This window comes from Brachyhypopomus gauderio, chromosome 14 (genome assembly GCF_052324685.1).
Source record: "Brachyhypopomus gauderio isolate BG-103 chromosome 14, BGAUD_0.2, whole genome shotgun sequence".
NCBI lineage: Eukaryota > Metazoa > Chordata > Actinopteri > Gymnotiformes > Hypopomidae > Brachyhypopomus > Brachyhypopomus gauderio.
In genome coordinates, this window is record NC_135224.1 from 20,297,726 (window position 1) to 20,324,911 (window position 27,186).

The following is a 27,186-nucleotide window of genomic DNA, read 5'->3' on the forward strand; positions in this document are numbered from 1 at the left end:
CCCTACACTTCCTCCAGAGTGCAGATCTCTCTCTACAGTTCCTCCAGAGTGCAGATCTCTCTCTACACTTCCTCCAGAGAGCAGATCTCTCCCTACACTTGCTCCAGAGTGCAGATCTCTCCCTACATTTCCTCCAGAGTGCAGATCTCTCCCTACACTTCCTCCAGAGTGCAGATCTCTCCCAACACTTCCTCCAGAGTGCAGATCTCTCTCTACACTTCCTCCAGAGAGCAGATCTCTCCCTACACTTCCTCCAGAGTGCAGATCTCTCCCTACACTTCCTCCAGAGTGCAGATCTCTCCCTACAGTTCCTCCAGAGTGCAGATCTCTCTTTACACTTCCTCCAGAGTGCAGATCTCTCCTTACACGTCCTCCAGAGAGCAGATCTCTCTCTACACATCCTCCAGAGAGCACAATCCCAGGCCGTGACTCTCTCTAACAGACAGAACTTACCCAGGATTCCAGGGCTGATTTCCTCTGTGCCTGTCAGCTGGCCTTCCTTACAAATGAATTTCAGTAGTGAAGTATTAAGCCGCACACAAATTACATGGATGATTTCATTTCTTACATCCATATTAACTTACACTCCCTTGCCTCACACCCCTGCAGATAATGCCAAATGCTTTTCAGCACCGTCACTTCTGTCGGCCCAGATTTAATTCTTCCCCTTCTCTGTGAACGTGGCCGCTCTGTAGAACACCGCTGACGCCCGAAAGCCGTCACACAGACGGTGGAGCCTCCGCATTTCGTGGAGGGCGGAGCATGTCCTGAATAGAGACAGGTCCTCCTCGTCGGCGCCGGGTCCGTTTCCGTGCCTTTTATTGCCCCACGACCCTCTCCCTCTTCCTTAATCCGGAAAATGCGTCTGCAGTTGCAGCCAGGGTGGAAAATGGCTGCACCGGAAACTGTGAAGTGCAAAGTACAAAGAATTTGCGGGCGGCCTTGTGGTTTTCAAATATTTTCCCTGATTATTATTGTTAGTTTCATGCTGGATCTTTGCTTATCCCCCCTAGAAGAGGAAATATTTACAGCACAGACCTCTAGTGGATTTACAAAAACACCACCTGCCATGACTCGGTCTCACTCTCAAGAGTGCGACCCTTTGTCACACCGGTCCCGGTTCTCCTGGCTGCTGAAACTCAAACGCTTGAAGGTATAATGAAAGATTTAAACTGTGGATCTTTAGGGGAGCTTCTCCATCCGCCAGCGTCGAGCGGCCTCAGGTGTGAACATCCACAACGCATCGCTGCGTTACAGCACCGTGCTGGTAGGCGGACGGTGTCCGAAGAGCGGGATCAGACGGGTTCTGAACGGGACGGAAAGAGTAGAACACAAGGCACGTGATGTCCGAGAGAGCGGGAGACGGGTGGGGCGAGGTTGGGGGGGGAGGCCGGTGTTATCTGCACGAGGCAGGAGGACTCCGCTCTGTTTGTTCCCTCAAGCCTGCCCAGGTTAAAATGATACGGGTTGTCACGGGCCGGAGTCTCCCACCACCATGCTTCCCCACCCGCTACCCCAGCTCCCTGAAGTGACACACTGAGCCTGGGGGAAAATCACAGCCACAAAGGGGACCTGGGACCAGATATAATAGCAACACAGGGTCTTTTATTGTGCTCTCCGAGTTGCCATGGTGTCAGCAGTTATTTTCCTTTTCGGGCTCCTGAGCAGGTGTGCTCTGTGGATGAACAGTGAAAGGAGATTTGGGCTCTGGAGGAAGCAGATATGTTGTAAAGTCTAGAAGACAGCTATCTGTGAAGACGAAGACCCTCAGCTGAGTGAGAGACGAATAAACACAAGTAAACTGTCAGAGTCATTATTAAGAAGGTGATGCCGACTTCCTGCAATTAAAATATGTGTGTGCGAAGAAAATAAAGCCCATTACGCTCATGATACAGCTTTCGTAATTGAATTGTTCTTGCCGGGGAATTGAAAGAGACTCGCTAACAATGTGCCCTTGAGCAAAGAACGTAATGTGTTTCGCAATGCTTTAGTTTATAGAGTGGGGGGGTTGGGGGGGGTGACAAAGGGCGAGGCGATCAAAAATCGGCCGCAATAAGCAAATGTGAAATGCCACGCTGGCGTGCTGTGTGCCCTGGCTGTCTGTGACGCTGCCTCCACAATGAAGCAATTACGGGCCCAGGCAACAGTTCTCCATCACACAGCACGAGCAGACGGAGGCTAAAAGCCCACAATGCCCCGCGTAGCACAGCAGAGCGCTGGGCGGAGGGCGGCCTGCTGGCGGGTGGGGTGGGGGTTGTGCAGCGGTGGCTTGTTGAGATGCAAGTGGAAAAAGAAAAGAGCTGTTTGTACATGTTTTTCGGGTCTGTGTGTGTGTGTGTGTGTGTGTGTGTGTGTGTGTGTGTGAGAGAGAGAGAGAGAGAGGGAGAGAGAGTGTGTGTGGGTGTGTGTGAGAGAGAGAGTGTGTGTGCGTGTGTGTGGGTATGTCAGTGTGTATACATATGTGTACATTTGCATACGAGTGTGTGAGAGATAGAGAGAGAGAGAGAGAGAGTGTGTGTGTGTGTGTGTGTGTGTGTGTGTGTGGTGCAGAAGCTCACCTGTCCTCTCCCACTTCATTTGCAGGAGAGATCTGTGCGTTTAAGATCCACGGGCGGGCCCCGTTCGAGGCGGAGGTGCTGAACCGCACGTCGGGGGAGGGCGTGTTGAGGGCGCGGGGCCCTGTGGACTGTGAGGAGCAGAAGGAGCACACCTTCATCATCCAGGCCTACGACTGTGGCACCAGCCCCAGCGGAGCCAGCTGGAAGAAAAGCCACAAGTACGTGCAGGTCACCTCCACCTTCACCACCACCACCACCTCCACCTTCACCTCCACCTTCACCACCACCTCCACCTTCACCACCACCTCCACCTTCACCTCCACCTCCACCAGCACCTCCACCTCCACCTGCTCCTTCACCACCACCACCACCTCCACCTTCACCACCACCTCCACCTTCACCTCCACCTTCACCACCACCACCACCTCCACCTTCACCTCCACCTTCACCACCACCTCCACCTTCACCTCCACCTTCACCACCACCTCCTCCTTCACCACCACCTCCACCTTCACCTCCACCTTCACCTCCTCCACCTTCACCACCACCTTCACCTCCACCTTCACCACCACCTCCACCTTCACCTTCACCACCACCTCCACCTTCAGCTCCACCTCCTCCTTCACCACCACCTCCACCTCCTCCTTCACCACCACCTCCACCTTCACCTCCACCTCCTCCTTCACCACCACCTCCACTTTCACCTCCACCTTCACCTTCACCACCAACTCCACCTTCACCTTCACCTCCACCTTCACCTCCACCACCACCTCCACCTTCACCTTCACCACCACCTCCACCTCCACCTTCACCTCCACCTTCACCTTCACCACCACCTCCACCTTCACCACCACCTCCACCTTCACCTCCACCTCCTCCTTCACCACCACCTCCACCTCCTCCTTCACCACCACCTCCACCTTCACCTCCACCTTCACCTCCACCTTCACCTTCACCTCCACCACCACCTTCAGCACCACCTCCACCTCCACCTCCACCTTCACCTTCACCTCCACCAGCACCTTCACCACCACCTCCACCACCACCTTCACCTCCACCTCCACCTTCACCTCCACCACCACCTCCACCTTCACCTCCACCACCACCTCCACCACCACCTTCACCACCACCTTCACCTCCACCTTCACCATCACCTTCACCACCACCTTCACCTCCACCTTCACCATCACCTTCACCACCACCTCCACCTTCACCTCCACCACCACCTTCACCTCAACCTACACCTTCACCTCCACCTTCACCACCACCTCCACCTTCACCTCCACTTTCACCACCACCTTCACCTCCACCTTCACCACCACCTTCACCTTCACCTCCAACTTCACCACCACCTTCACCACCACCTTCACCTCCACCTTCAACCGGGCCTTCATACCGGGCCTTCATGGAGATCTTACTTCATTAGATCATACTTCATAGCTCAACAGGACGTTTCACATTGTCACATCTGTGTTTAAGCCTCCTTGGCTACCGTGCTGTTTGCACCACTGTGGTGTTCGCACTATGTCATTTTAGTCTCACTCTGCCCTGTGTTTTTCACTCGCACAAATTGCAGTAGTAAAGACACTGAATTTTTTGCCTTAAGGACTTAAACAAAACTGATCACCTAACCCACACTGATCACCTAACCCACACTGACCACCTGACCCACACAGATCACCTGACCTACACTGACCACCTGACCTACACTGACCACCTGATCCACACTGACCACCTGACCTACACTGACCACCTGATCCACACTGACCACCTGACCTACACTGACCACCTGACCCACACTGACCACCTGACCTACACTGACCACCTGATCCACACTGACCACCTGACCTATTCTGACCACCTGACCCACACTGACCACCTGACCTACACTGACCACCTGACCTACACTGACCACCTGACCCACACTGACCACCTGACCTACACTGACCACCTGACCCACACTGACCATTTGACCCAATGCACAACCACCACCAGACTTGTTCTGGCTCAGAAGGTGCATTATTTATTGAGAGCCATTCACATAATTAATGTGTTGAACTTTATAGACACAGTTAAATGTAATAATTATTAGCATCAGTAATTTCAGGTCAGACTATTCAAAGATTTGTCTTTGTCTGAATACGCTTGCTGAGTGCAGAATGGCAAAACAACAGTAGCGACTGGTGATAAATACACGGAGCGTAACGCACAGGCTGAGTGTTTCTCCGTCCACCCCCGAAGCTTCGCCTGCCGCTGCTGTTCACAAGCTTTTGTCTCTTAATCAGATCTGGGGCATTTCTCCTGGGCACACCATGCGCTTCTCGTTGAGGTCAGCGGTGTACAGAGTGAACCTCGATTCCTGTAGCAACACGGGAAACACGTCTGTGTTCTGTGCCCATAATGCTTTGCTAGCTTGCTACGGTGGTGAGGTGATTCGGTGGTGTTAGAGTGTCTCCCTCTTCTGTCTTCTGTCCTCTTTCTCTCTCTCTCTCTCTTTCTCTCTCTCTCTCTCTCTCTCTCTTCCTCCGTCAGGGCGGTTGTGCACGTGCAGGTGGACGACGTGAACGAGTTCTCGCCGGTGTTCAGAGAGGCGGTGTACAGGGCGGCGGTGACGGAGGGGAGGATGTACGACAGCGTGCTGCAGGTGGAGGCCTGGGACCAGGACTGTTCACCCCAGTACAGCCAGATCTGCAACTACGAGGTGGTCACACAGGACACGCCCTTCGCCATCGACCGCAATGGTGAGAGCACACACACACACACACACACACACACACACACACAGGCCTGTAGCTCACACTTGCTTCATCTGCATCCTCCTACCCAGAAGCCCCTGTCCCATCTGTTTCTGCTGACAGGATGGCACTTCCACCCCTCCCAGGGCCCCATCCACCAGGCCCCACCCCCAGGGCCCCACCCACCAGGCCCCACCCCCAGGAGACCCACCCACAAATCCCCACCCCCAGGGCCCCACCCACCTGGCCTCACTCCCAGGGCCCCACCCACAAATCCCCACCCCCAGGGCCCCACCCACCAGGCCCCACCCCCAGGGCCCCACCCACCAGGCCCCACCCACCAGGCCCCACCCCCAGGGCCCCACCCACCAGGGTCCCTACCCATTCTCCAACTCCAGAGCTCATGGTGCGACAGGCCTGGGCACAGAAGGGTTTGAGAGAGAGATTGAGAGAGAGAGAGAGTGAGGGAGATGAGAGATGGAGAGAGAGAGGGAGAGAGAGGGAGAGAGATGAGAGAAGGAGAGAGAGATATGAGAGAGAATGAGAGAGAGAGAGAGAGTGAGGGAGATGACAGATGGAGAGAGAGAGGGAGAGAGAGGGAGAGAGATGAGAGAAGGAGAGAGAGATATGAGAGAGATTGAGAGAGAGAGAGTGAGGGAGATGAGAGATGGAGAGAGAGAGGGGGAGAGAGGGAGAGAGATGAGAGAAGGAGAGAGAGACATGAGAGAGAGGGAGGGAGAAAGAAAGGGAGAGGTAGGGGGATGAGAGGAAGAGAGAGAGCAGACGGTATGTTAAATGAGATAATCAGGTATACTGTGTGGTAGAGAGAGACTTTTGTGCATGCACTGTACCACACACACACACACACACACACACACACACACACACACACACACACACACACACACACACACACACACACACATAAATGTACGCACACAGAAGGAGTGAGAGAGAAGAGTCAGAAATAAAGGCATCGGGGTATTTTAGAATTAATTTACACAGCATGGGGTGTATATGTGTCATCATGTCTAAGTGTGTGTCTGTGTGTGTGTGTGTGTGTGTGTGTGTGTGTGTGTGTGTGTGTGTGTGTGTGTGTGTGTGTGTGTGTGAGTGTGAGTGTGTGTGTGTGAGATGTACAGGAGCTTGGCTGCAGTTAAATGTATCTATGCCCTTGCCAGTCTTCTTTCAAAGAACCAAGCTGTTAATTTGATCCTTGTTCTGTCAGTTACTTTCTCAACACACACACACACACACACACACACACACACACACACACACACCTCAGACAGGGAAGCACTGTGCTCCAACTCCTCATGTGAGAATAAACGCCTCACTTCACTTCTGCTCCCAGTCAGACTCTGGCTTTCTCATTATATGAGCTCATATCCCAGTCAGACTCTGGCTTTCTCATTATATGAGCTCATATCCCAGTCAGACTCTGGCTTTCTCATTATGTAAGCTCATATCCCAGTCAGACTCTGGCTTTCTCATTATATGAGCTCATATCCCAGTCAGACTCTGGCTTTCTCATTATATGAGCTCATATCCCAGTCAGACTCTGGCTTTCTCATTATATGAGCTCATATCCCAGTCAGACTCTGGCTTTCTCATTATATGAGCTCATATCCCAGTCAGACTCTGGCTTTCTCATTATGTAAGCTCATATCCCAGTCAGACTCTGGCTTTCTCATTATATGAGCTCATATCCCAGTCAGACTCTGGCTTTCTCATTATGTAAGCTCATATCCCAGTCAGACTCTGGCTTTCTCATTATGCGAGCTCATATCCCAGTCAGACTCTGGCTTTCTCATTATGTAAGCTCATATCCCAGTCAGACTCTGGCTTTCTCATTATATGAGCTCATATCCCAGTCAGACTCTGGCTTTCTCATTATGTAAGCTCATATCCCAGTCAGACTCTGGCTTTCTCATTATGCGAGCTCATATCCCAGTCAGACTCTGGCTTTCTCATTATATGAGCTCATATCCCAGTCAGACTCTGGCTTTCTCATTATATGAGCTCATATCCCAGTCAGACTCTGGCTTTCTCATTATGTGAGCTCATATCCCAGTCAGACTCTGGCTTTCTCATTATGTGAGCTCATATCCCAGTCAGACTTTCCTCAGGTGTGACCCATGAACGGGCCTATAGAAAATGTACCGACCAAGAACTTTTAGAGGAATAAAGCTGTCAGCAGTCCGTCACTTTGGGTGCCATTAGTGGCTGTAATCAGCTCCCACAAACTAATTCAAACGCTGATAAACTACCCCTTACTAAACAGAGAGAGCACAGGCACATTGCACGTTGCGGTTTGCTCAGATGCCCGCACGGCTGACCCATGAGACCAGAGCTCTTTTGACCAGGGCTGGGAGTGGAGCAGCATCTCCGTGCCTACTTTCGCCGTGCCCACCGTCTCCATGGTTTGGGCATGCCGCATGTCAAGTGAATCAGGCTGATGTGCTTGGCTAGTTCTTCCCCACGATGCACCACCCCGGTCACCCCGGTCAACCCGGTCACCGCAGGCTCTCTCCTGCACTCACGTTCTGTCTCCGCACCGTCCGGATGAATGATCCTTCCGCTCGGGGCTTTTAACGGATAAGTGGACGGGTCATAGACGCTCGGGTAACCTGAGGCTGAGTTTGCTCTATAAATTTACTTTCATATCGATGGGTTTTTACACTTAACATCATTATAGAGGCAAAATCTGCTAGGCAATCCTTGCCTTATGCTTTATTTTGTCTTATCATTCTGGGTGCTTGTGAGTATAAAGGATCGTTCAGGGTTCTGCACATGCTCTGTTCATAGTCCTTCTGTTCATAGTCTTTTTACACACATGGGTTCCTCCCTGAACTTCATCCATCTGTGTAGGACGGCAAAGGTTTGCTAACGACAGATAAATGCAAACCGCGTGTCTCTTGACTACGAAAACACAGCAGTGTTTTTACATTTGCAAATATAGACTGTGAAGACATACTAGGAAATGTGAACTCAAAACTCACTAAGAAATAAATGAAAAATAACCCATGAGGAAAATTCCCATCTCTGTTACCCTAGAGACATTCACATTTGTGGCAATGGCACACGTGTCATTGGTCCAAGTGCATTACATATGTTGCACAAATAGCTATAAAGTTAATGAGTTTGCGATGGAGTCGAACAAGCAATGTATGTGAGATCCATTTGTTAAAGTGACAGTATCAGGATAAATAGTGTAAACAACTGACCCAACAAATACTTCTTACAGCATCTGTACACGCCTGGCAAGCGAACCTATTGGTTTTACACGTGGTTACACATGTTGTATCGTCTACTCAAACTCCCAGCAAGTAACAAGATTAAATGTCCAAAATGTAAGGTTGAAAACATTTTTCACGTTTCTGCTTGTTTGAGATGCCAAAAGAGCAAAGTCACGTGAGGTGAAAAACGACAAGGCGTTCTGCCCTGCCACCGCGTCCCGCGCTGCGCGTGAGATATGGCTCTCCGCGTCAGTTTCCGCCGCCCTCTCACCACTCCTCTTCCATCCGAAGGAAACATCCGGAACACGGAGCACCTGAGCTACGACAAGCAGCAGCACTACGAGATCCTGGTGACCGCCTACGACTGCGGCCAGAAGAGGGCGACGGAGAGCGTGCCCGTGCACATCGACGTCAAGCCCGTGTGCAAGCCCGGCTGGCAAGGTGAGCATTCTGTCCTTTTCTTCACCCCTCTTACCCCACCCGGTCTGCCCCCGACCCCACCTAGAGTCGCCCCGGAGCGCTCTGCTGTCATCCGGTCCCGTGATCTGAGGCTGGACTGCGTTGTAGTCTATGGCAGAGACAGTTAGTGATCTCCACTCCAGAAATCAATGCCTGTGAAGGCTTCTCCCTCAGGGGTGCGGTTCTCTTTCACATTCTCTCTATATACTTCACTTCCTTCGTTCTGTTCAAGACAGTGGATGTGCTTAGCACATCTGCGCTAAGACATATGCTAACCTCACTGCTCAACAATGGCCCAACTCTTCCTGCTCCTCCAGGGCCCGAACTTCCTGTTGGTTCTGAAATGTCTGATTTGAATGAGCGGATTCATGGTTTAGAAATATCAGTGTTCTGAAATGTCTGATTTGAATAAACAGATTCATGGTGTGCCTGGCCAGTTACCACGTGACAACAGCAAGGTTCACTGCACGACTTCAATTGTGCACGACTTCAATTGTGAACGACTTCAATTGTGCACGACTTCAATTGTGCACGACTTCAGTTGCTTTTGTGCATTTGGCTTCTCGGTGCTTTCATTATGTACAGAGATGAATAGTGTTCACTTGCTTTTGTGAAGCCATTACCAGCTTGGTCTAGGTGACCGTTTCTATTTTACTTAACAGTTGTGAAATTACTGTACAGGCATGACTTCATAACTTCCTTTATGTTTGGTAAGAATTGGAATAAATGACCTCGTATTTTTCTCAGCACAGATGGAATATGGAGAGGTCAGAACCCATAATGCTCTTCTTAGAGCCCCTCTCACACAGTACGACCGGTACCCAGAGTTCAGTACCCATAATGCTCTTCTCAGAGCCCCTCTCGCACAGTATGGCCGGTACCCAGAGGTCAGTACCCATAATGCTCTTCTCAGAGCCCCTCTCACACAGAACGGCCGGTACCCAGAGGTCAGTACCCATAATGCTCTTCTTAGAGCCCCTCTCACACAGTACAGCCAGTACCCAGAGGTCAGTACCCATAATGCTCTTCTTAGAGCCCCTCTCACACGGTACGGCCAACCCCCATATGATGCTCCTAGTCAGTTTGAAATTGGATGCAAATTTCAGATCTGTGCAGTGGGCATAACACACTCTGGAATAAACTGAGAGTTTTGTCCCTCCGTATTATGTAATTAAAAGGACTTCTCATAATTTCACCTGGGCCCCTGATTTGTGTTTGCACAGCCTCCATGCAGGCCACATGTCTGGCCTCGCTCCAAAGGACCGTCTAAGTGACACTTGAACTCCTCTACAACTGATAGGAGCGATAGAAGCAATTAGAGAGGTGCTGGTCCTTCATTGTGTCGGGTGAAGTCAGAGTGCAGACTGATGGATTTAGGGGTGTTATTACCTGGAAAGAGGGAGGCATGCGGTTGCTTCTGTTTGTGTGTGTGTGTGTGTGTGTGTGTGTGTGTGGTTCGGGGTGGCGGCGGCTGGGGTGTTATCCTGGAAAAGGGTAATTCCCTCTCCGAGCAGCCCAAAATGTCACCCTCAAGCGCATTAACTGCAAATCTTGTAAATCCTGCACCCTTGGCAATCGGTGTGTGACACTTGTGCCTCCAGTCTGCTGAAGTGCACTGTGCACATCTCTCTTTTCCTGCAGATAGTAAATCAGGTACTTCCCACACAATAGTCATGTCCAGATTTAGACCTAATTTTAGTCAAATATTTCTCTTTCGCTTTCTCTCTCTCTCTCTCTCTTTCTCTCTGCCCATATCGCCGTTAGCTTCTCCTAGCCTGTAACGTTGTTAGCTTCTCCTAGTTTTTCCGGCGTTTTCCGTTTTCTCTGCTGTGTGCTGCTTTCAGCTCGGTGCGTGATGGTTCCTTAAAGGTGTGTTGACAGCGGCGGGCGGGTTGCTAGGCGCAGCGGAATAAGCAGTCATCGCCTCGTAGATTGTGGCTGCCACGTTGTCACCCGCGCACGGGCGGACTAGGAAGTGCGGTCTGACTGACGGCGATGACTGCCCGGGACCGAGGCAACCGAGAGACGAGGAAGGAGCACTTCTTGCTCTGATGCGCAGACGTGTGATCCGCCGGGGCCCTCTCCCGCTCCACGGTCAATCCCCATCCATCAGTACTGATCTTCACGCTCATCCTCCGTACCTCCGTTCCCATGTCTGCGACTACAACACCTGAGACACACCCCCCTCACCACCACCAACACCACCACCACCACTCCCCACCACCTCAACACTCAGTTTAGATCCCACACCCGAATTCACCTGAATTTATTCTCCTCCTTCAGCTAAAAAACCAACATTCTACCAGCCCTATTAAAATGCACCACACCAAAAAAAAAACAATCCCCCTAACAGGGCCTGAAGCCTGTAGCTTTTCAGTGTTTTTGTTGTGAGCAGGCAGTGCCATTCTATTCCGAACTGCTAGTAGGCTGATTACATTTTTAACCCTCATTTCCTTGAGGACACTGAGACCGGTCTTATAATTAGCACTATGTCTGCGATGAGTCCATGAAGCGTTTTCAAGGCATGGGGGGGGCTGAAGGCAGGCAACCTCATTTCTTGTCCATCTAACAGAGAGGGCCGCAGGGTCACCCTTGCGTAACCCCGCACTGCTTGCTGTCCACGGCTTCATTATTTTGACATGCATTGCAGGGAGACACGTGGATATTTAACACGTTTTCTAATTCCCTAGTGATTTAAAGCCCTGCACTGCTCTGACACTGTGTGGCATCTGTGAATAAGCTATGAATGTGTAATGTTCCGGTTTAATGTTAATCTTCACCTCAAGCTCACAAAGCTTTCGTTTGGCTGTTGGGTGGAGTGATTCTGACCTGCTGGCATTGTACGTTCTTAGTTCATTGGGACTGATTTCTCCTCTTCTAAAGGAGCAGGCCGACCCACGAACACGTAGGGGGCTGTTCTGACAAGTGTCACAGCACCCTGGATCCTGTCACCTGTCCTGTCCGAATTGCGATGCGGACCCAGTGATTTCCATTGCTTTGGACATGTCAGGTTAACTTCTAATTTGAATGAAAAGAAACACTGAGTCCTGTTCTTCTGGACCGTCTCGCTGTTTCTTTCAGGACGGAAACAGGATAATGGGATGTCATGTAGTGAAATGGGTGCAGGAAATATCTCTCAGTTGACGTGCATGCAAAACAGTGTTTAACATGTTGAATTACCCAGGATGTGAGTGGGAGAAGTTCTGTGAGCAGTCTTTAGGATTAACCCTGGTTTGAGCTTGGTACTTTGTAAAGGCGTAAAGCTGACTAATTCCAGTTTTAAATTATTCTTACTTCATTTTAAATTGCTTTGGTTTTATTGGGTTTTCACAGGATTACAAAGGCAGTGCCACCATTGACCAGGTACTCTATGTAGATTTGAAGCCACATATACAAACCAGGCAAGGCTCACAGTCAGGAAGTGACATAAGACATGAGAAGGAAAAAAGTAACTAAATAAAAAAAGAAAAACAAACAAACAAATATCAATTAAGGGTCACATTTCAAACACTTCCTGAATTAATCATATCACCTTTTCCAAATATAGCTAGCGTTCAAGGTTTCAAAATAGCAGATGTTTGATGCAAGTAGTTTGAATTTATTTTATTTTTTCTAAAAGCCACAAACTACGGACTTGTGTGTGTCCCATCTTCACCTTTTAACTTTACACCATAATAGTAATATTCATTTTCTGTACAAATATTTATTGCACAGGTAGTCTCAGAATATAAATTAAGCAGCAAATAAACACTGGGCAAGACTCTTTGGCAAATATCTTGTTTGGGCCCTTTTCAAAAAGTGTAAATCTTACCACACTTCCAGAACATATATAGTACAGACCCTGTAACCTCACATTTGAAGCACAAATTAGAGGTGAAGACGAACAGTTGATAAATAAATACAGTGAACGCAATTAAAATTTTGTTGAAGTAGAGTAATTGAAATATACTTTGGGAAAGTCTGTTTACATATACGCAGCCAATCCACATATCTGATTAACACGAAGACAGCACATTAAGGTATTAAGGTCAGACCATCATCTGATGAGTCGTTCCTACTCAATAGAGTAGGAACTATACTTCTAAACTCCATTTATAAGCTGTTTTTCCTTGAGTTTCCTTAGGGAAATGCCATATTACCTTTCAGTTGGTCAAAAGACTTAAAAGCATCATGGGTAAACAAATGTGTAATTGTGTTTCATAGCAATGTAGCAGCTCTGCATTCTTGAGCAGCTGTGGGTGATTTGGGAGAAGAGCATTTGGAGAACACAAAGACTGATTTGAATATTTAAATATGTCTTTATATCTCTCCAGACCAATGTGTTTGATACCTCAATACCTATATAGATCTAGATAGATATAGATATAGATTTTAGATCATGAAATTATTTGATAAACGCAAGAGAACCAAGCTGTCTTGGTTGACATGTAAAGGACTCTTTCCAGGTCCATGTCAATCATGTCACATCTTAAACGGTTGTGATTAAAGTGCCTGGATTCCTTGGCTATGCTCCGTCCTGTAACACCAGCCAATAAGGAGTCAGAATGGCATTTCCTATTTTGACAGCCAATTATATCTGATGATGATGATGATGATGTGTTTATATTCTATGAAATTATATTTGTTCTGATGCATTCGGCCAGTGTTACAGAAGAGGTGGTGAATGCTAACCCTCACCAACTAGACATTTGTCAAGACAAAAAAAAGCTTTTTAGTGATAAAGGCTATAGAACTGGAGTACCAAACCTAATAGGTTTGATTAAATTTGGCTCTATTTTCCAGAACAAAGAAAAGACTCAGACAAATGCCTGTTCTGTTTTGCAACAAAACAATATCTGCAGGTACTTATTGGAGCTACGGAATCCAATATAGCTAAAAAAACAAAAAACAAAACAGGCCTGAGTCAGATCTTACGCAGATATTTGGTTTTGCATCTGGTACCATGAGCATAACAATAATATGAGCATTTCTCCTTTCTAACAGCAAGCTCACTAAAGCCGTTTCCTGTGTCTCAGGGGTTATGTTATAGTTTGACGTCACCGAGAGAAGCTTTGCGTATGACACTGATCTCAGGCCAGAATATTTTGTGAAACTCTACAGATATCCATCTTGGCCAGAAGGAATTGATTTAACAGCTTCCCACACCTCTATGGGAATAAGGGTCATTCCAAATGTTACGATCTCTCTCTGAAATAACTGCTAGGCAGAGACCAGCCAAATAACAAGGTGTGTCATCATCTGAGCCAGAGATGTAAAGCGTCCTGTGTCTAAAATGAGTTATAAATGTCTCTGAGTGTATTATTAATGATAAGGTGGTCACATGCAAAGGCACCATTTAGTGTATTTACAGTCTTGACATCCTTCCTTTTGCATGGATTTCGACTGATATGCTAAGAGTGCTTGACTTCCAATTCACCATGTTTTTTTGTTTTTTTTTTATGTAGCTTTTACTTTTCTGTTTGTTAACAATTTCCAATTGGATTCAACTGAAGCGTTTTCGCAGCTGATCTAAATGAACAGACTACAGGTTTCTCTTTTTTGTGCTGATATTAGCACATGCTGTCTCGAGTGAATGAACAGAGTGATATCATATTTATTAGAGATGCAGTAAGACTCCATCGAATTGCTCGTGGAATAATCATAACAAGATCAACTTCCCCATATCCTGTGCTACGATCTGAGAATACAGTAGAGGCTATCGAGAAGACTCCTACTGCATAAATAGTTGCAAGGTATGAAAAAGTCATCCAATCTGGCTTACTATTTATGAGGATTAGGAAAAAAAGCACAATATTTGTCAGTGGGGTAAAGTTTTCTTCACACATGCACAACACCCAAATTCCAGCACAAGAACTTGAGTTGAATATAAGATGATTTTGAATTTGTTGCTGGTGCTAAAGATGGCTCGTCCAAGCCAGAATCTATTATCAGCCATCACAAATTCTGCAGCAGTGCTGACCGGGGAAAAGGCTGCTGGGATTTGGAGTTTTCATTTGGGAGGTGTATGTTTAGAATGGCAAGGTGCTGACCAAGAATAAAAGCTGTTACTAAAGTATATCTCCCTCAGGGTCATTTTCCTCCTTTACAAGAGAAAAGGGGGTGTTTTTATTTATGGTTATAGCAGTATCTCTTTTCCTGGACTTAAAAGAGGGGGAATGAAGTGTGCTATCTTTTCTCGGTTGTAAGGTGAGGTTCTTGCAGCAAGGAAAAGGGAAACCTTGTTAAAAAAAAAAGAAACAGTAAGTAAATAAATAAAAGTTGAAAATCTTATTTCCTTCCGATGTGCCTTATGTCCTTCATGTTCCAGAAAACAAGTTTAAATTACGTAATAAAGCAATATCGACATGTAGAATGGAATTGAAGTTGCAGTTTGGTGTTAACTTAAAAATGACCAGAACAGTGTAAAACCCTGAGGTTAAAAACAACATGAAGAAAAATGTCCATTTCGAATCACACCCACCCTGGCCTCTCCTCAGCCAATCACAGCGACGCATCGGTCAGAAGTTCAAAAACAAGTGTCGTAAGACAGAAACATCCTTCCCTTTGCCCAAAAGTCAGGACGTTCCTGGAGGACATCTGCGGGACAAACAAGAACTGTTGTGCAAGACATCCCATGTCTTTATTGTAGCTTGCAGGATTGATTACTTGTCTGTATATTGCTAGTATCCTACAATACGACATGAAAGTCTGCTCAGATCCGTGATGGTGGAACAATTCTTCTGGGGCCCTTTCTGTTTCTAGCAGTCCAGTATCTGATCTAAGTTGGGTTCATATCCTGTAAAAACTTTATAAGCTCACTGCTGTCCTCACTGCTTACAGAAAGCGCCACAGTTCTCAGATTTTATGACGATCATGATTGTTACCACCTTAGCCTGTAGTTGGTCTACTTTCTTTCAAAATGTAGCAGCAGTATCCTCATTGGTAGAAATTTGTTTGTTTAGTCACATTCGCCAACTCTTGTGGCCAGTATTGAGAAAGAGGTCTCCAAAAATGGCCTACTTCTACAGAATGAATGTCAATCCTATCCAGACGTTAGCTGACAGACTGGACGTCCACGAGCAGCTCGCAATGTTAGCCTCACATTGTTGAAAACTTCCAGGACTTTTTTTTTTTTTTCCCTGAGAAAATCATCCATGTAAACTGAAGGAAAATAAAGGATTAAAAATACTTTATACTAACAAAATACTAAAACATACTACCGTTAGAGTGATGCACACTTATAGGCAGGCAAATCCTTCATGCATCACGTGACTACACCGCTCTGATTTATGGTTGCACACTAGCCCAGGAGAGCAGGAGGGATACTGTGTGTGAAGTGGCACCACTTGAGAAATGCAGACTGCACAAAGTGATGTGCTGCTTTTCATATTTGCATAAAAGGTTTTAATGCAAATTATGATTTTTGTTTTCCAGGATTGCTGGAAATAGGATCTGTAAGAACAGTCTGTGTGTTAACTGCACATTATTATTCTTTTTTGCACATTAACTATTTTAGTTAATTAACATAAATTAACACATTAGTTTTCACAGTTTTAGTTTCTTGAAGAAATAACAGCACGCATGAACTATTTCAGTATGTGCAATCATCTTATAATTTCTTATAAAATGTAATAAAGCTGTAAATCGTGTGTTTTGCTCCTCAGGATGGAATAAGCGTGTGGACTATGAGCCAGGCACCGGCAGCAGGCAGCTGTTTCCCATGATGCACCTGGAAACATGTGATGGGCCCCTGTCCTCGGTGCGGGTCACAGTGGAGCTGCAAACCAGCCACATCGGGAAGGGCTGTGACAGGGAAACGTACTCTGAAAAGTCCTTGCAGAAGCTCTGTGGTAAGTGGGTGTGGCCTGCAGTGAATGGGTGGGGCCAGTGGTGAGCGGGGGGTGGAGCCTGTAATGATTGGATTGTGTCTGTGGTGAATGGGTGGAGCTTGCAGTGAGTGGGTTGGGCCTATCGGACAGACATTCCATAGCTATAACATGGTTCTTGGGGAAGGACATCGTAGCTATTCAAAGGCTTTTCACTGAATAACCACCTGAAGTAAAAAACATTTTGCCCTAGTAATAGAGTTCTTATTTCTAGTTATTCCAACCAATACAATTCTGATCCAGCGAAATCCCAATGGATGATCCAAACCCTTCTAATCCCCATCTCTATCCCAGTATATGTTTCTGAAGTCCACCATGTTAGAGGCAGAATGCCTTTGTGATTTATTTTTCATTTTTACTTATTTTCACATCCTTTGTGACCTTTTCCAGTGAATAAACCATTAGATTCGTGTTTAAACCTAAAAAAAGGTTTAAAATGACACAAACAAGAAAGAAAACAACTCAGCCCAAAATACAAATATCTCACATTTGCTTGTTTCATATATTGCGTAGAATGATCTGTTGTTTGCTTTCTGCGACACTCCTAAATGTCCCACTGTATGCAGTCAAACATTTTAGAAGTACTGGCATAAGAATTCCTCCTGTGTTCTGATTCCAGAAGCCTCTCGTATATTTCATAGTAATACACGTTTCACATATCCCCACCCCACCCCATATACACGACATGGCCCTGATTTCTGGCTCCCCGCGGTCCAGCCCCTGTGGATAACTCCTGTCAGTTTAATGAAAGAGTCCTTGAGACTGAGGTGATATGAAGTCGGTGCTTTCATATCTTATAAATCTTTGTTATGGAGGCTGAATGAAAGCAGGATGAGTTAAGGGTGCGTATGATGACTGCAGCTGCCACACGTTAAGCACGGCCGGGGTTTTTATTTCTCCGCCCGCCCCGTACGCCCGCCCCGTATGCCCGCCCCTCTCTCGCCGTCTCCCTCCCATTGGGAGCGCGGGAGGCACAGCAGACGTCTCGCCTCAGATTGCACAATATGTGACAATAAGTGTTTATTGGTTGAGCCTGGACTGACTCTTTAAGCGCTTTGAATTACGGCCTGCAAAGCTTCCTTGATCCTCTCATCTAAATGCAAAAAAGTCTCTTTTTTATAGCCACCTGCTTCTGCCTTCCTGCTTAGCAAAGCAGAGGCGTTTTGCCCCCTAAACCCCTATAATCGTTATCTAATATGCAATAATGTGCAATAACAGCAACCTATAGTTGTTTTTTCAAGGCAGAATCAGTTTGTAGATCTCTACAAATGAAGAATGTGCTGGTGTTGGGTAAGATGGTGTGGCTGGTGTTGTGTTGGGTAAGGCATTGTGGCTGGTGTTGGGTAAGGCATTGTGGCTGGTGTTGGGTAAGGCAGTGTGGCTGGTGTTGGGTAAGGCATTGTGGCTGGTGTTGGGTAAGGTAGTGTGACTAATGTTGGGTAAGGCGGTGTGGCTGGTGTTAGGTAAGGCTGTGTGGCTGGTGTTGAATAAAGAGGTGTGGCTGGTGTTGTGTTGGGTAAGGCGGTGTGGCTGGTGTTGGGTAAGGCTGTGTGGCCAGTGTTGGGTAAGGCATTGTGACTGGTGTTGGGTAAGGCTGTGTGGCTGGTGTTGGATAAAGAGGTGTGGCTGGTGTTGTGTTGGGTAAGATGATGTGGCTGGTATTGAATAAGGCTGTGTGGCCAGTGTTGGGTAAGGCGTTGTGGCTGGTGTTATGTTGGGTAAGACGTTGTGGCTGGTGTTGGGCATCAAGAATTGCTACACCCCACATGGCTAATTCTGCTAGATTAACAGCATGCAGCAGTGGTGAAACGTGGGAGAACGCGAGCGAGAAACGGCGTTTAATCGTCCGCGGTTTCTTACCCATGTGGCAGCTTTTCTTCCTTCTTCTTCCCCTCACTCCTCGAGGCCCGACAGGTCGATGCCAAACCGATGAAAAGGAGACGAGGGTCACTGCTGAAGCTGAGTGCTAATAGCCGAGGTTTAGGGTGGACCCTCGTGGCCTCTCTGGGGAGGGGTGGGGCCCAACGACTGGCAGGGGTGTGTATCGCCCATTATGTACGAGAGCACTCTGTTGTGACACTAGGGTGCTTCATGGCTCACTCTTTCCCCCAGTGCTGGTTCTACTGCCCCCTCCAATCGGTGGCGGCGTCGGGAGACGCATTATCATTTTCTTCTCACGCCCTCGCCTGAGGTCCGGGCTAAGAGGAAGGCCAGGGCGTGACAGAATGAGTGTCAGTGACCCGGTGTCCCGATCGAGGAGCGTCTCACGTGCCTCTGCGTGTTTGAAGGCTCCACTTCCCCCGCCCTCTTCACAGGAAGTCTGGGTCTGTACACACGTGTCAGAATGTCACCTGCTGTTCTCCGTGCAGTCTGACTTTGAAGTTTCGTTTTTGAGATTTTTCACGTTCACATATTCATATTCTGATGTTTATTTAGATGTTTATATTTATTTAGAAATGCTGCAGGCAACACTTTTCTCAGCCCTAAGGGTGGGGTGGGGTGGGGTGGGGTGGGGTGTGCGTGCGTGTGTGTGTGTGTGTGTGTGTGTGTGTGTGTGTGTGTGTGTGTGTGTGTGTGTGTGTGAAAATAACATGACAGGCCACTTTGATCAATTAAGGGTTTTCTAGAAGGAGATTCTGTGGATCTGTACAGGAAGCGGCAGCCATGGCAACGTCTCACGTGCTCCGATTGAGCTGAATACGTGATGTAAAATGGCTCACGTCAATGTTACTTATCGTACGGGAAGACTTAATGAAACCATGTAGCAGAGTGACAGCTTACATGTTTGAAATGTTTTCATCAAGATTTAAATGACAGAAGCTCACATTTATTTCCCAAGATTAATTTTGGTGCCATACCTAACTTAAGGCATTTTACAACGACACAGTAAAATATGTTTGAGTTCTTTATTTACTTTTTTTTTGTTTATTGAGGAAAGACATTGAAATGTTTCCTGTATACATCAGAGTTAAGCTGGTATGTCAGTTGTTGCTATATTTTTGGTTTTGCTATTGTCTAAAGTTTTGGAAGAAGTTGGCTTTCATAGATTTAATTGAGAACATTTTGGACATTCTGGTTTTAGGGCATTCCTTAGCTCAGACCTGAGTCCTATCTGTGTGTATTGATTTATTGTAATCTGCTAACTCTGGAAGCTTCTCTACTTTGAGACTGCTTTTATGTGTTTTCTATATAAATGTATGTTATATGGTCTATTCTTCTAGAATTTTCTCAAGCGAGTGATTTGCATTGTGGGGAACTGCACTAAATGTGTTTCTGTCGTATCTAAAAGATTGTTTAGATATGGGATTTCATTTTGATGTCTGCAACCTCCACACATGGATGTTATCAAGGTTCCATGTTGGGTCCAGTTGTACCTTCTGCTGGGTAGTTTGTGAGGAACCTACCGTATTTTTACTGCTCTTCTTCTGGATCCCCCACTGAGGTCCAGGAAGGTTGTTCTCTGAAATCCCTCTTTGATTGCCTCTTTGATTGTAAATGTCAGCATGCTTTCTCATGCTAAATGAGTGTAAGACAGATGCTATCATAATTGGCTCCACTAATTACGCTAAAGGCATAGCTCATAACTTCACTTGGACTTATTTGGACTTGGCTCTTAAATGTAGTGGTTCTTAAGAACTAGTTTATATCAGCTTCCAGTCACTGCTAAGTTCAAATCTGTTCTGTCATTGAATGTTTGAATGTGTTTGAATACTTTTATTCCCTACTTGATCACGACTGCAGTTGTGTAAAAGTGTGAATCAGTCTACGAGCTTTATTATACACTGTATTGCACTTTGTCCAACACACGTTTCTAAAATCTTCTAAAAAAGAATGTAATGAGATATGATATCTAATGAATACAATGACATCCTTACACTGCTATACAGATGTTGTTGAACCATTTGTTGTTGCTGTTGGTTAATAGTGAATAATGATTCATATCATTACAGGCGCTGCTTCAGGTAGCATGGACCTTCTTCCCGCCCCCAGCGCTTCCACCAATTGGACCTCGTCCCTCTTGACTGACAGTGGGCGGGACAGTGACCTCATCTTCCGCTTCGACGGCCGGCAGGCTGCCAACATCCCGGAGCGGGTGGTGCCTCAGAATCTGACGGACCAGTTCACCATAGCGACGTGGATGAGACACGGCCCCAGCCCTGGTCTGAGAGCTGAGAAGGAGACGCTTCTGTGTAACTCGGACAAGACCGGTAAGATCTGGGCTCCAAACTCGGCCAGTGTCGACTCGAGCTAACACAACGGGCCCAGAATTCTTGACCCAAAAACCTACCTAATGAACACTGACAGCGTATGGGGGGGGGGGTGAATTTTAATGAAGGCTAACCTGCCCCATTGGCTTTCATTTCATACACATTAAGTGAGCGATCAGCACTTGAGAGTCCTTAGATCAGAGGTGCTGAATTGGTATAAATCCTCATCCCCGTTAAAGCACAGACCCTCACTGTTGACCGGGCAACCCTGTTTTAGGTGTAGAGGTTGCGGCTAATGGAAACTGGGATTGGAAGCAACTGAGCTGGGAAAACTAGGCCAAAAAAGTCTCCCTCTACAGCTGCTTAGGAAGATGGGTTGGGGTTGGGGTGGAGAAGGTGCTGGGTGGAGAAGGTCATGGGTGGAGAAGGTGCTGGGTGGAGAAGGTGCTAGGTAGAGAAGGTCCTGGGTGGAGAAGGTGCTGGGTGGAGAAGGTGCTGGGTGGAGAAGGTGCTGGGTGGAGAAGGTCATGGGTGGAGAAGGTGCTGGGTGGAGAAGGTCATGGGTGGAGAAGGTGCTGGGCGGAGAAGGTGCTGGGCGGAGAAGGTGCTGGGTGGAGAAGGTGCTGGGTGGAGAAGGTGCTGGGTGGAGAAGGTCATGGGTGGAGAAGGTGCTGGGCGGAGAAGGTGCTGGGCGGAGAAGGTGCTGGGTGGAGAAGGTCCTGGGTGGAGAGCCAATACTGGCTCCCTGGCAAGCCTCCAAACTGGCCGGTGTTTGAGCTGCCAGGGTTCGGCCGAGCGAGCGCAAAACCTAATCAGTCCAGACACGCTCCACTGAAACGACACCAGGGCAGATCCAGAGTTTTACATACCCTCACAGACTCCATGGGGCATTTGAGGGAGGTGTGTGTGTGTGTGTGTGTCTTTTTCAAAAGCAAAACGACAAGCCATTTTGATTAGGGAAGTGCTTTCTGCCTAGAGAACGTGTGCGTTTGAAGACAGTGGGGTTAAGTAATAGCTCAACTATAGCTAGACTCACAAAGTGGCACACGCTAATATTTCTAAATGTGCATTACAAATTAACCCTTTTAGCTGGAGTTTCGATATGCTCTGTACATATTAGCACGATTCATAGAGAAAGCTACATTTCTTTTTTCTGGGTTTGCTGAGCTCGTGCACATTTACGCATAAGATGTTCCAACGGTTGTACCCACATTGGCTTCGGTACGAGTCTTCAAACCAAACCAAACCAAACCTGAGGCACTGTGAGCAGATGGGTTGGACCCCAGCCACCGCGCTGGCAGACCCACTCATCAGCTCATCCTTTATCTGCCAAGCTCAGGTTGTCCTGAGCTGAAAAACAACAGGATCAAACTATGAACTGAATCCAGAACTGCAAAACAGTCCTAAATGAATCTGCTGGGTTCATTGATTTTTAAAGGTATTAAAAGATTTAAAGGATTAAAAGTTTCTGCTCACTTAGTAGATTTCGCTCTGTGTGTGTCATATATATGTGTGTGTATATATATATATATATATATATATATATATATATATATATATATATATATATATATATATGCACAGTGATGTCAGTAACGCGTTTCTCTAATCCTACCACTTTTTTCAGTAACGAGTAATATAACGAGTTACTATTTGCTGTCCAGTAATCAGATTAAAGTTACTTATCCAAGTAACTGTGCGTTACTGGTTAAATATATATATTTGCTTTCTTCTTGGCTCAGTTATACTTTTGCGTCTGACCGTAGCGCTCGACTCCGCTCGCTGCACGCGAACCTGTGAGAGCGCCAGCGCATTCACGTCATTCTGTGCAGTGTTCTCCGATATGTGGTAATGTAAAGAAATACCCCTCAAAAACAGGGGAAGGAACATTTACCTGACGAATTTTAATGTTGCATTGTGTTCCAGGTTTGAAAAATGCTGGAATTTAGGCTAAAGTACTTTGTAATTATATTTCATTTCACAACAAATAGCTGTCTGACTGAATAGTTCGCTTGTATTACTACGTTTACAAATACATTTACAAATAATACCAGGTACTGACACAAATGTAATGTCAGCAGATACATTGTTACTGTTAAAAATATAATAAAGTGAGTATTGGAAAAACTCATTTTGCTGCTGAATGTAACTACTAAAGTAACTTGTAATCTAACGTAGTTACTTTTAAAATCAAGTAATCAGTAATGTAACTAAGTTACTTTTTAAAGGAGTAATCAGTAATCAGTAATCTGATTGCTTTTTTAAGGTAACTAAGCCATCACTGCATATATATTAAGGGCAGTAATGGCCTGGTCGTAGGGAACTGGTCTTGTGACCGGAGGGTCGTGGTTTCGATTCCCAGACCTGAGGCCATGACTGAGGTGCCCTTGAGCAGATGGGTTAAAAGCGGAGGACAAATTTCGATTGCAGTGTAAAAAATCACAATTCACAAAATATAGCACATTCACATTTACATTTATTTACATGTAGAAGATGAAGGTACCTGTATAGTAACTGCATGGTGCATATGTGCTGGTATTTCCTCTCGTTTCCTCAGAGATGAACAGACACCATTACTCACTGTACGTTCATAACTGCCGGCTCGTCTTCCTGCTGCGGAGGGACTTCACGCAGACCGACACGTTCAGGCCGGCGGAGTTCCACTGGAAGCTGGAGCAGGTGAGAAGGCCTCTGGTAACTCCGCCCCCCCACGGCGCCCCTGCTGCGCGGGTAGGGAAACCCCAGAGTAGTACAGCTGCTGGGTGGCGTGATTTTCAGCTATGAAGTTGTTGTGCGGATTGATTTATGGTGGCGTGTTCTGCACAGGGCGGTTATTTATTTATCAGTTGTTCATTCACACGTGGCCTACGGTCTGTGACAGATTTCACTGTGTCACGTTGTAATTTATGATGATTTGCAGCGGGTGGATTCGCAGAGTGGAGTCGTCGTGTTTGTTTCAGTCAGGACCTGCCATGGCCTACCTCAGTTCATCAACCCTCAACTCGCTCATAGGCAACATATGTTGAGGATATTTACAAAACAGAATACTAGTTTTCCCCCAGAAAAAAATAAAAAGACTCAAAAATTGAGGATAAAACACAGGTAGAGAAATAAATGTGATAGGGTAGTTATTCCACAGAACTACAAGTATTTCTGTGTGTGTGTGTGTGTGTGTGTGTGTGTGTGTGTGTGTGTGTGTGTGTGTGTGTGTGTGTGTGTGTGTGTGTGTACCATGCCTCTCATCTTCTACTGAGGGGAACACAGGGCAGTGGAGAGATGTCTAATCAGGTGAAAAGCTCTCTGCAGCAAAGACCTGTTTCAGTGTGTGTAATGATAGACTCTCAGCCACACTGATTTTCCTCTGCAGTCTCCCTCCTCTCATGCTACACACACACACACACACACACACACACACACACACACACACTCACTGACTCAGTGTTAGCCCCCACCAAAGGAGCATTGCAATCAGACATATGAAATCACACGCGAAAAAAATGATGGAGAATTTACTAACGATCAAATACAAATTACGATTGGTTGTCTGCTTTATCATGTGACCTCTGAGATCTATGGTTTGTGTAATCGCTACACCCTACAGTGTTCATGTCATGGATCGTGTGGCCCTAGGTCCACATTCTGTTACAGTAACTGCAGAGTGTTTTTGTGGGTCTGGTTATAAACTCACAGCACCTGCGGCTTGTGTGAACTTCAGCTGTCAGCTGTTGTGGGAATCGTCTCCACCCACACTGAGATCTGGGCATTTAAATGAACCTGATCTGGAAATCTGAGTGATCACACAGGCACTGAAACATCTGTTTCCTCAACCACAGGAGTCTGCAAATGTGTCAAGGTTTGCAAATTACCTCTGTGTCAAATCTCCATTACACAGAATTTGCAATTAATGAGTTTTTTTTTTTCTTCAAAACTTTCTTTTTATTATTTTCTATTTTATAATTAAACATGCAATTTGGTCAAATCAGGTGCAACAGGCTTTAGGGATCTTGTGTATAGGTGTGTGTGTGTGAGAGAGAGAGAGAGAGAGAGAGAGAGAGAGAGAGAGAGAGAGAGAGAGAGAGAGAGAGAGAGAGAGAGAGAAGCATTCCAGAAGCCAGTAAGGCCCGGTGAACATTACTGCAGACAAACTCCACTCTGTCAGCAGGAGACCTGCTCTCTGCTCTGTAGGGACAAGCACAGGGAAACAGGCGCTCCTCAAAAACACATGCCTCTCTTTTCCACTATTCTTTCTCTCTTTTTCTCTTTCTTTCTTCATGTGTGGCATGTCACGTAATGGCAATGGAAGGCAAAGAAACAACCTGTGATTTTAGCAGACACCACAGAACTCCTGCCAATGCCCCAGTCTCTCTCTCTCCCTCCCTCTCTCTCTCCCTCCCTCTCTCTCTCCCTCTCTCTCTCTCTCTCAGCATCTGTCTTCTTACCTTGCCTGGGTGTATCGGCCACATAAACCCACAACACCTAAAGCAGTCAGCATAAAGCTTCAGGTCCTGCCTTATGAGGGAAAGCCGAATCAAAACGTCTAAAGTCTCGGTTTTGTAGACTTCAGTCAATTTCTTTTCAATTGTCATATTTATTTTGCTGCCACATTTTTGCGACTGCCATGGAAACTAAAACTATCTATCTTCAGCAAGAAGGTCCACGTGTTCCCTCATGCCCACTGCCCAGCACTGGGTACCTGGTGTTCTCATACTGGACTGGGTTGAAGTGAAAGCACGTGTTGTTTGCTTGGCCCCCAGAGGGCGGCCTAACATTCACGGCTCTGTCAGGGGCCTCTGAGGCTTTGAGGAGAACATTAAAGTCTCAGGGCCATGTGACCTTTTAGATACCTGACTGGACAGTATGTAGCCTAGCCGCAAAGGTGTGTGTGTGTGTATGTGTGTGTGTGTGTGTGTGTGTGTTTACATAGGAGTATATGATCAGGTCTATGATGAGGACACCTAATGTGGGAGGGGCTTTACTCTGTAGATGCTGTTGGGGCTCCACCCCCCACCTGGGGCCTTGGGTTGCCATGGTGTCATGAACCATTACGAGTCTGACACTGACAGAAATACATTAAGGTAGATGGGAGGATGGAAAAACAAAACCACAGAGAGAGGAACCGAGGTGAGAGAGAGAGAGAGCGAGAGCGAGAGAGACAGAGAGGTGTTAGTTGTTGTGCTTTTCCACTAAACGCTGTCTCATCAGTACTCTGAAGGAACATTCAGTGGCTTCCTCAGCAACTCCATTTAGCTGTATTGATTTTGTAATCTTCCTCACTCCTGTCTCTTTACCTTTTTCACCAAGAGCAGAAAAGAGAGTAGAGAGAGAGAGAGAGAGAGAGAGAGACACTAAGAGGCCTTTTCTATCCTTTCTCTCCGCCCCTCTCACTCTAACCCACTCCCTTTGTCTCTGCTGTTGCTAATGGATCGTGAGATGGTTTGAGATGGTTTGCTCTCACGGCGATGACTTTTGTTCCAGCGGTGTTTACCAAACATAGAAGCTATCAGATTCCACCATCAACCAGGAAGGCCTGCAGCAAATTATTCAGAAACACCAAACGGTAGCTAAGCAGAGCCTTTCTCCGGTATCCATGGAAATCCCTATGGGATGGATCGATAAGGCAGGAGGACGCATGACGTGGGGCTTGGCCACGTGAGCAGAGTGGAGACGTCGCGTTGATCTGGAGAACCCAGACAAACGGAGGGTCGTGTTTCTACAGCAGTCATGTTGTTGAGGAACAGAACCGGATCAATGGGGATATCAGTGAGGATATGAGGCCATGAGCCATTAATCGGCATCTGGCTCCTAAACGCTGCCCACGATCGATAGCCAAAGATCTGTTTACATTAACCGAGTTTCCTATTGATCGGTGGCACGGGTGTGCACGTGCACGTGAGTGGACGGACTCGGACCAGACTCCCAGCACCGTTGGATAGGGGGAGCTCCGGCCAATCGCGCGCTCCGGTCCGTCCGCCGGCGGGAGAATGTCCCGCACCACCGTGGCCGCTATTGTACGCTTATCTCTGCGCGTCCGTGTCGTCACGGAAACCCCATCAGCACCCTCTTTTGTCTGCGTTGTCTTGGTGAATCAAAGGCGTGGCGCTCCACGCACGGCTGCTCACGTG

General features: G+C 46.9%; 1 protein-coding gene across 2 annotated transcripts in view; it reads left to right on the forward strand.

Moving 5' to 3' along the window:
* The window catches only part of clstn2a (calsyntenin 2a), a 176,847-nt gene that overhangs the window by 122,385 nt on the left and 27,276 nt on the right, over positions 1–27,186 (forward strand). For both annotated transcript variants that reach the window (XM_076972389.1, XM_076972390.1), the window contains exons 3-8: positions 2,584–2,776; positions 5,091–5,299; positions 8,824–8,973; positions 16,635–16,820; positions 20,807–21,064; positions 23,622–23,743. In XM_076972389.1, coding sequence (XP_076828504.1) covers positions 2,584–2,776; positions 5,091–5,299; positions 8,824–8,973; positions 16,635–16,820; positions 20,807–21,064; positions 23,622–23,743 — 1,118 coding nt within the window. The remainder of the gene's footprint in view (positions 1–2,583; positions 2,777–5,090; positions 5,300–8,823; positions 8,974–16,634; positions 16,821–20,806; positions 21,065–23,621; positions 23,744–27,186) is intronic.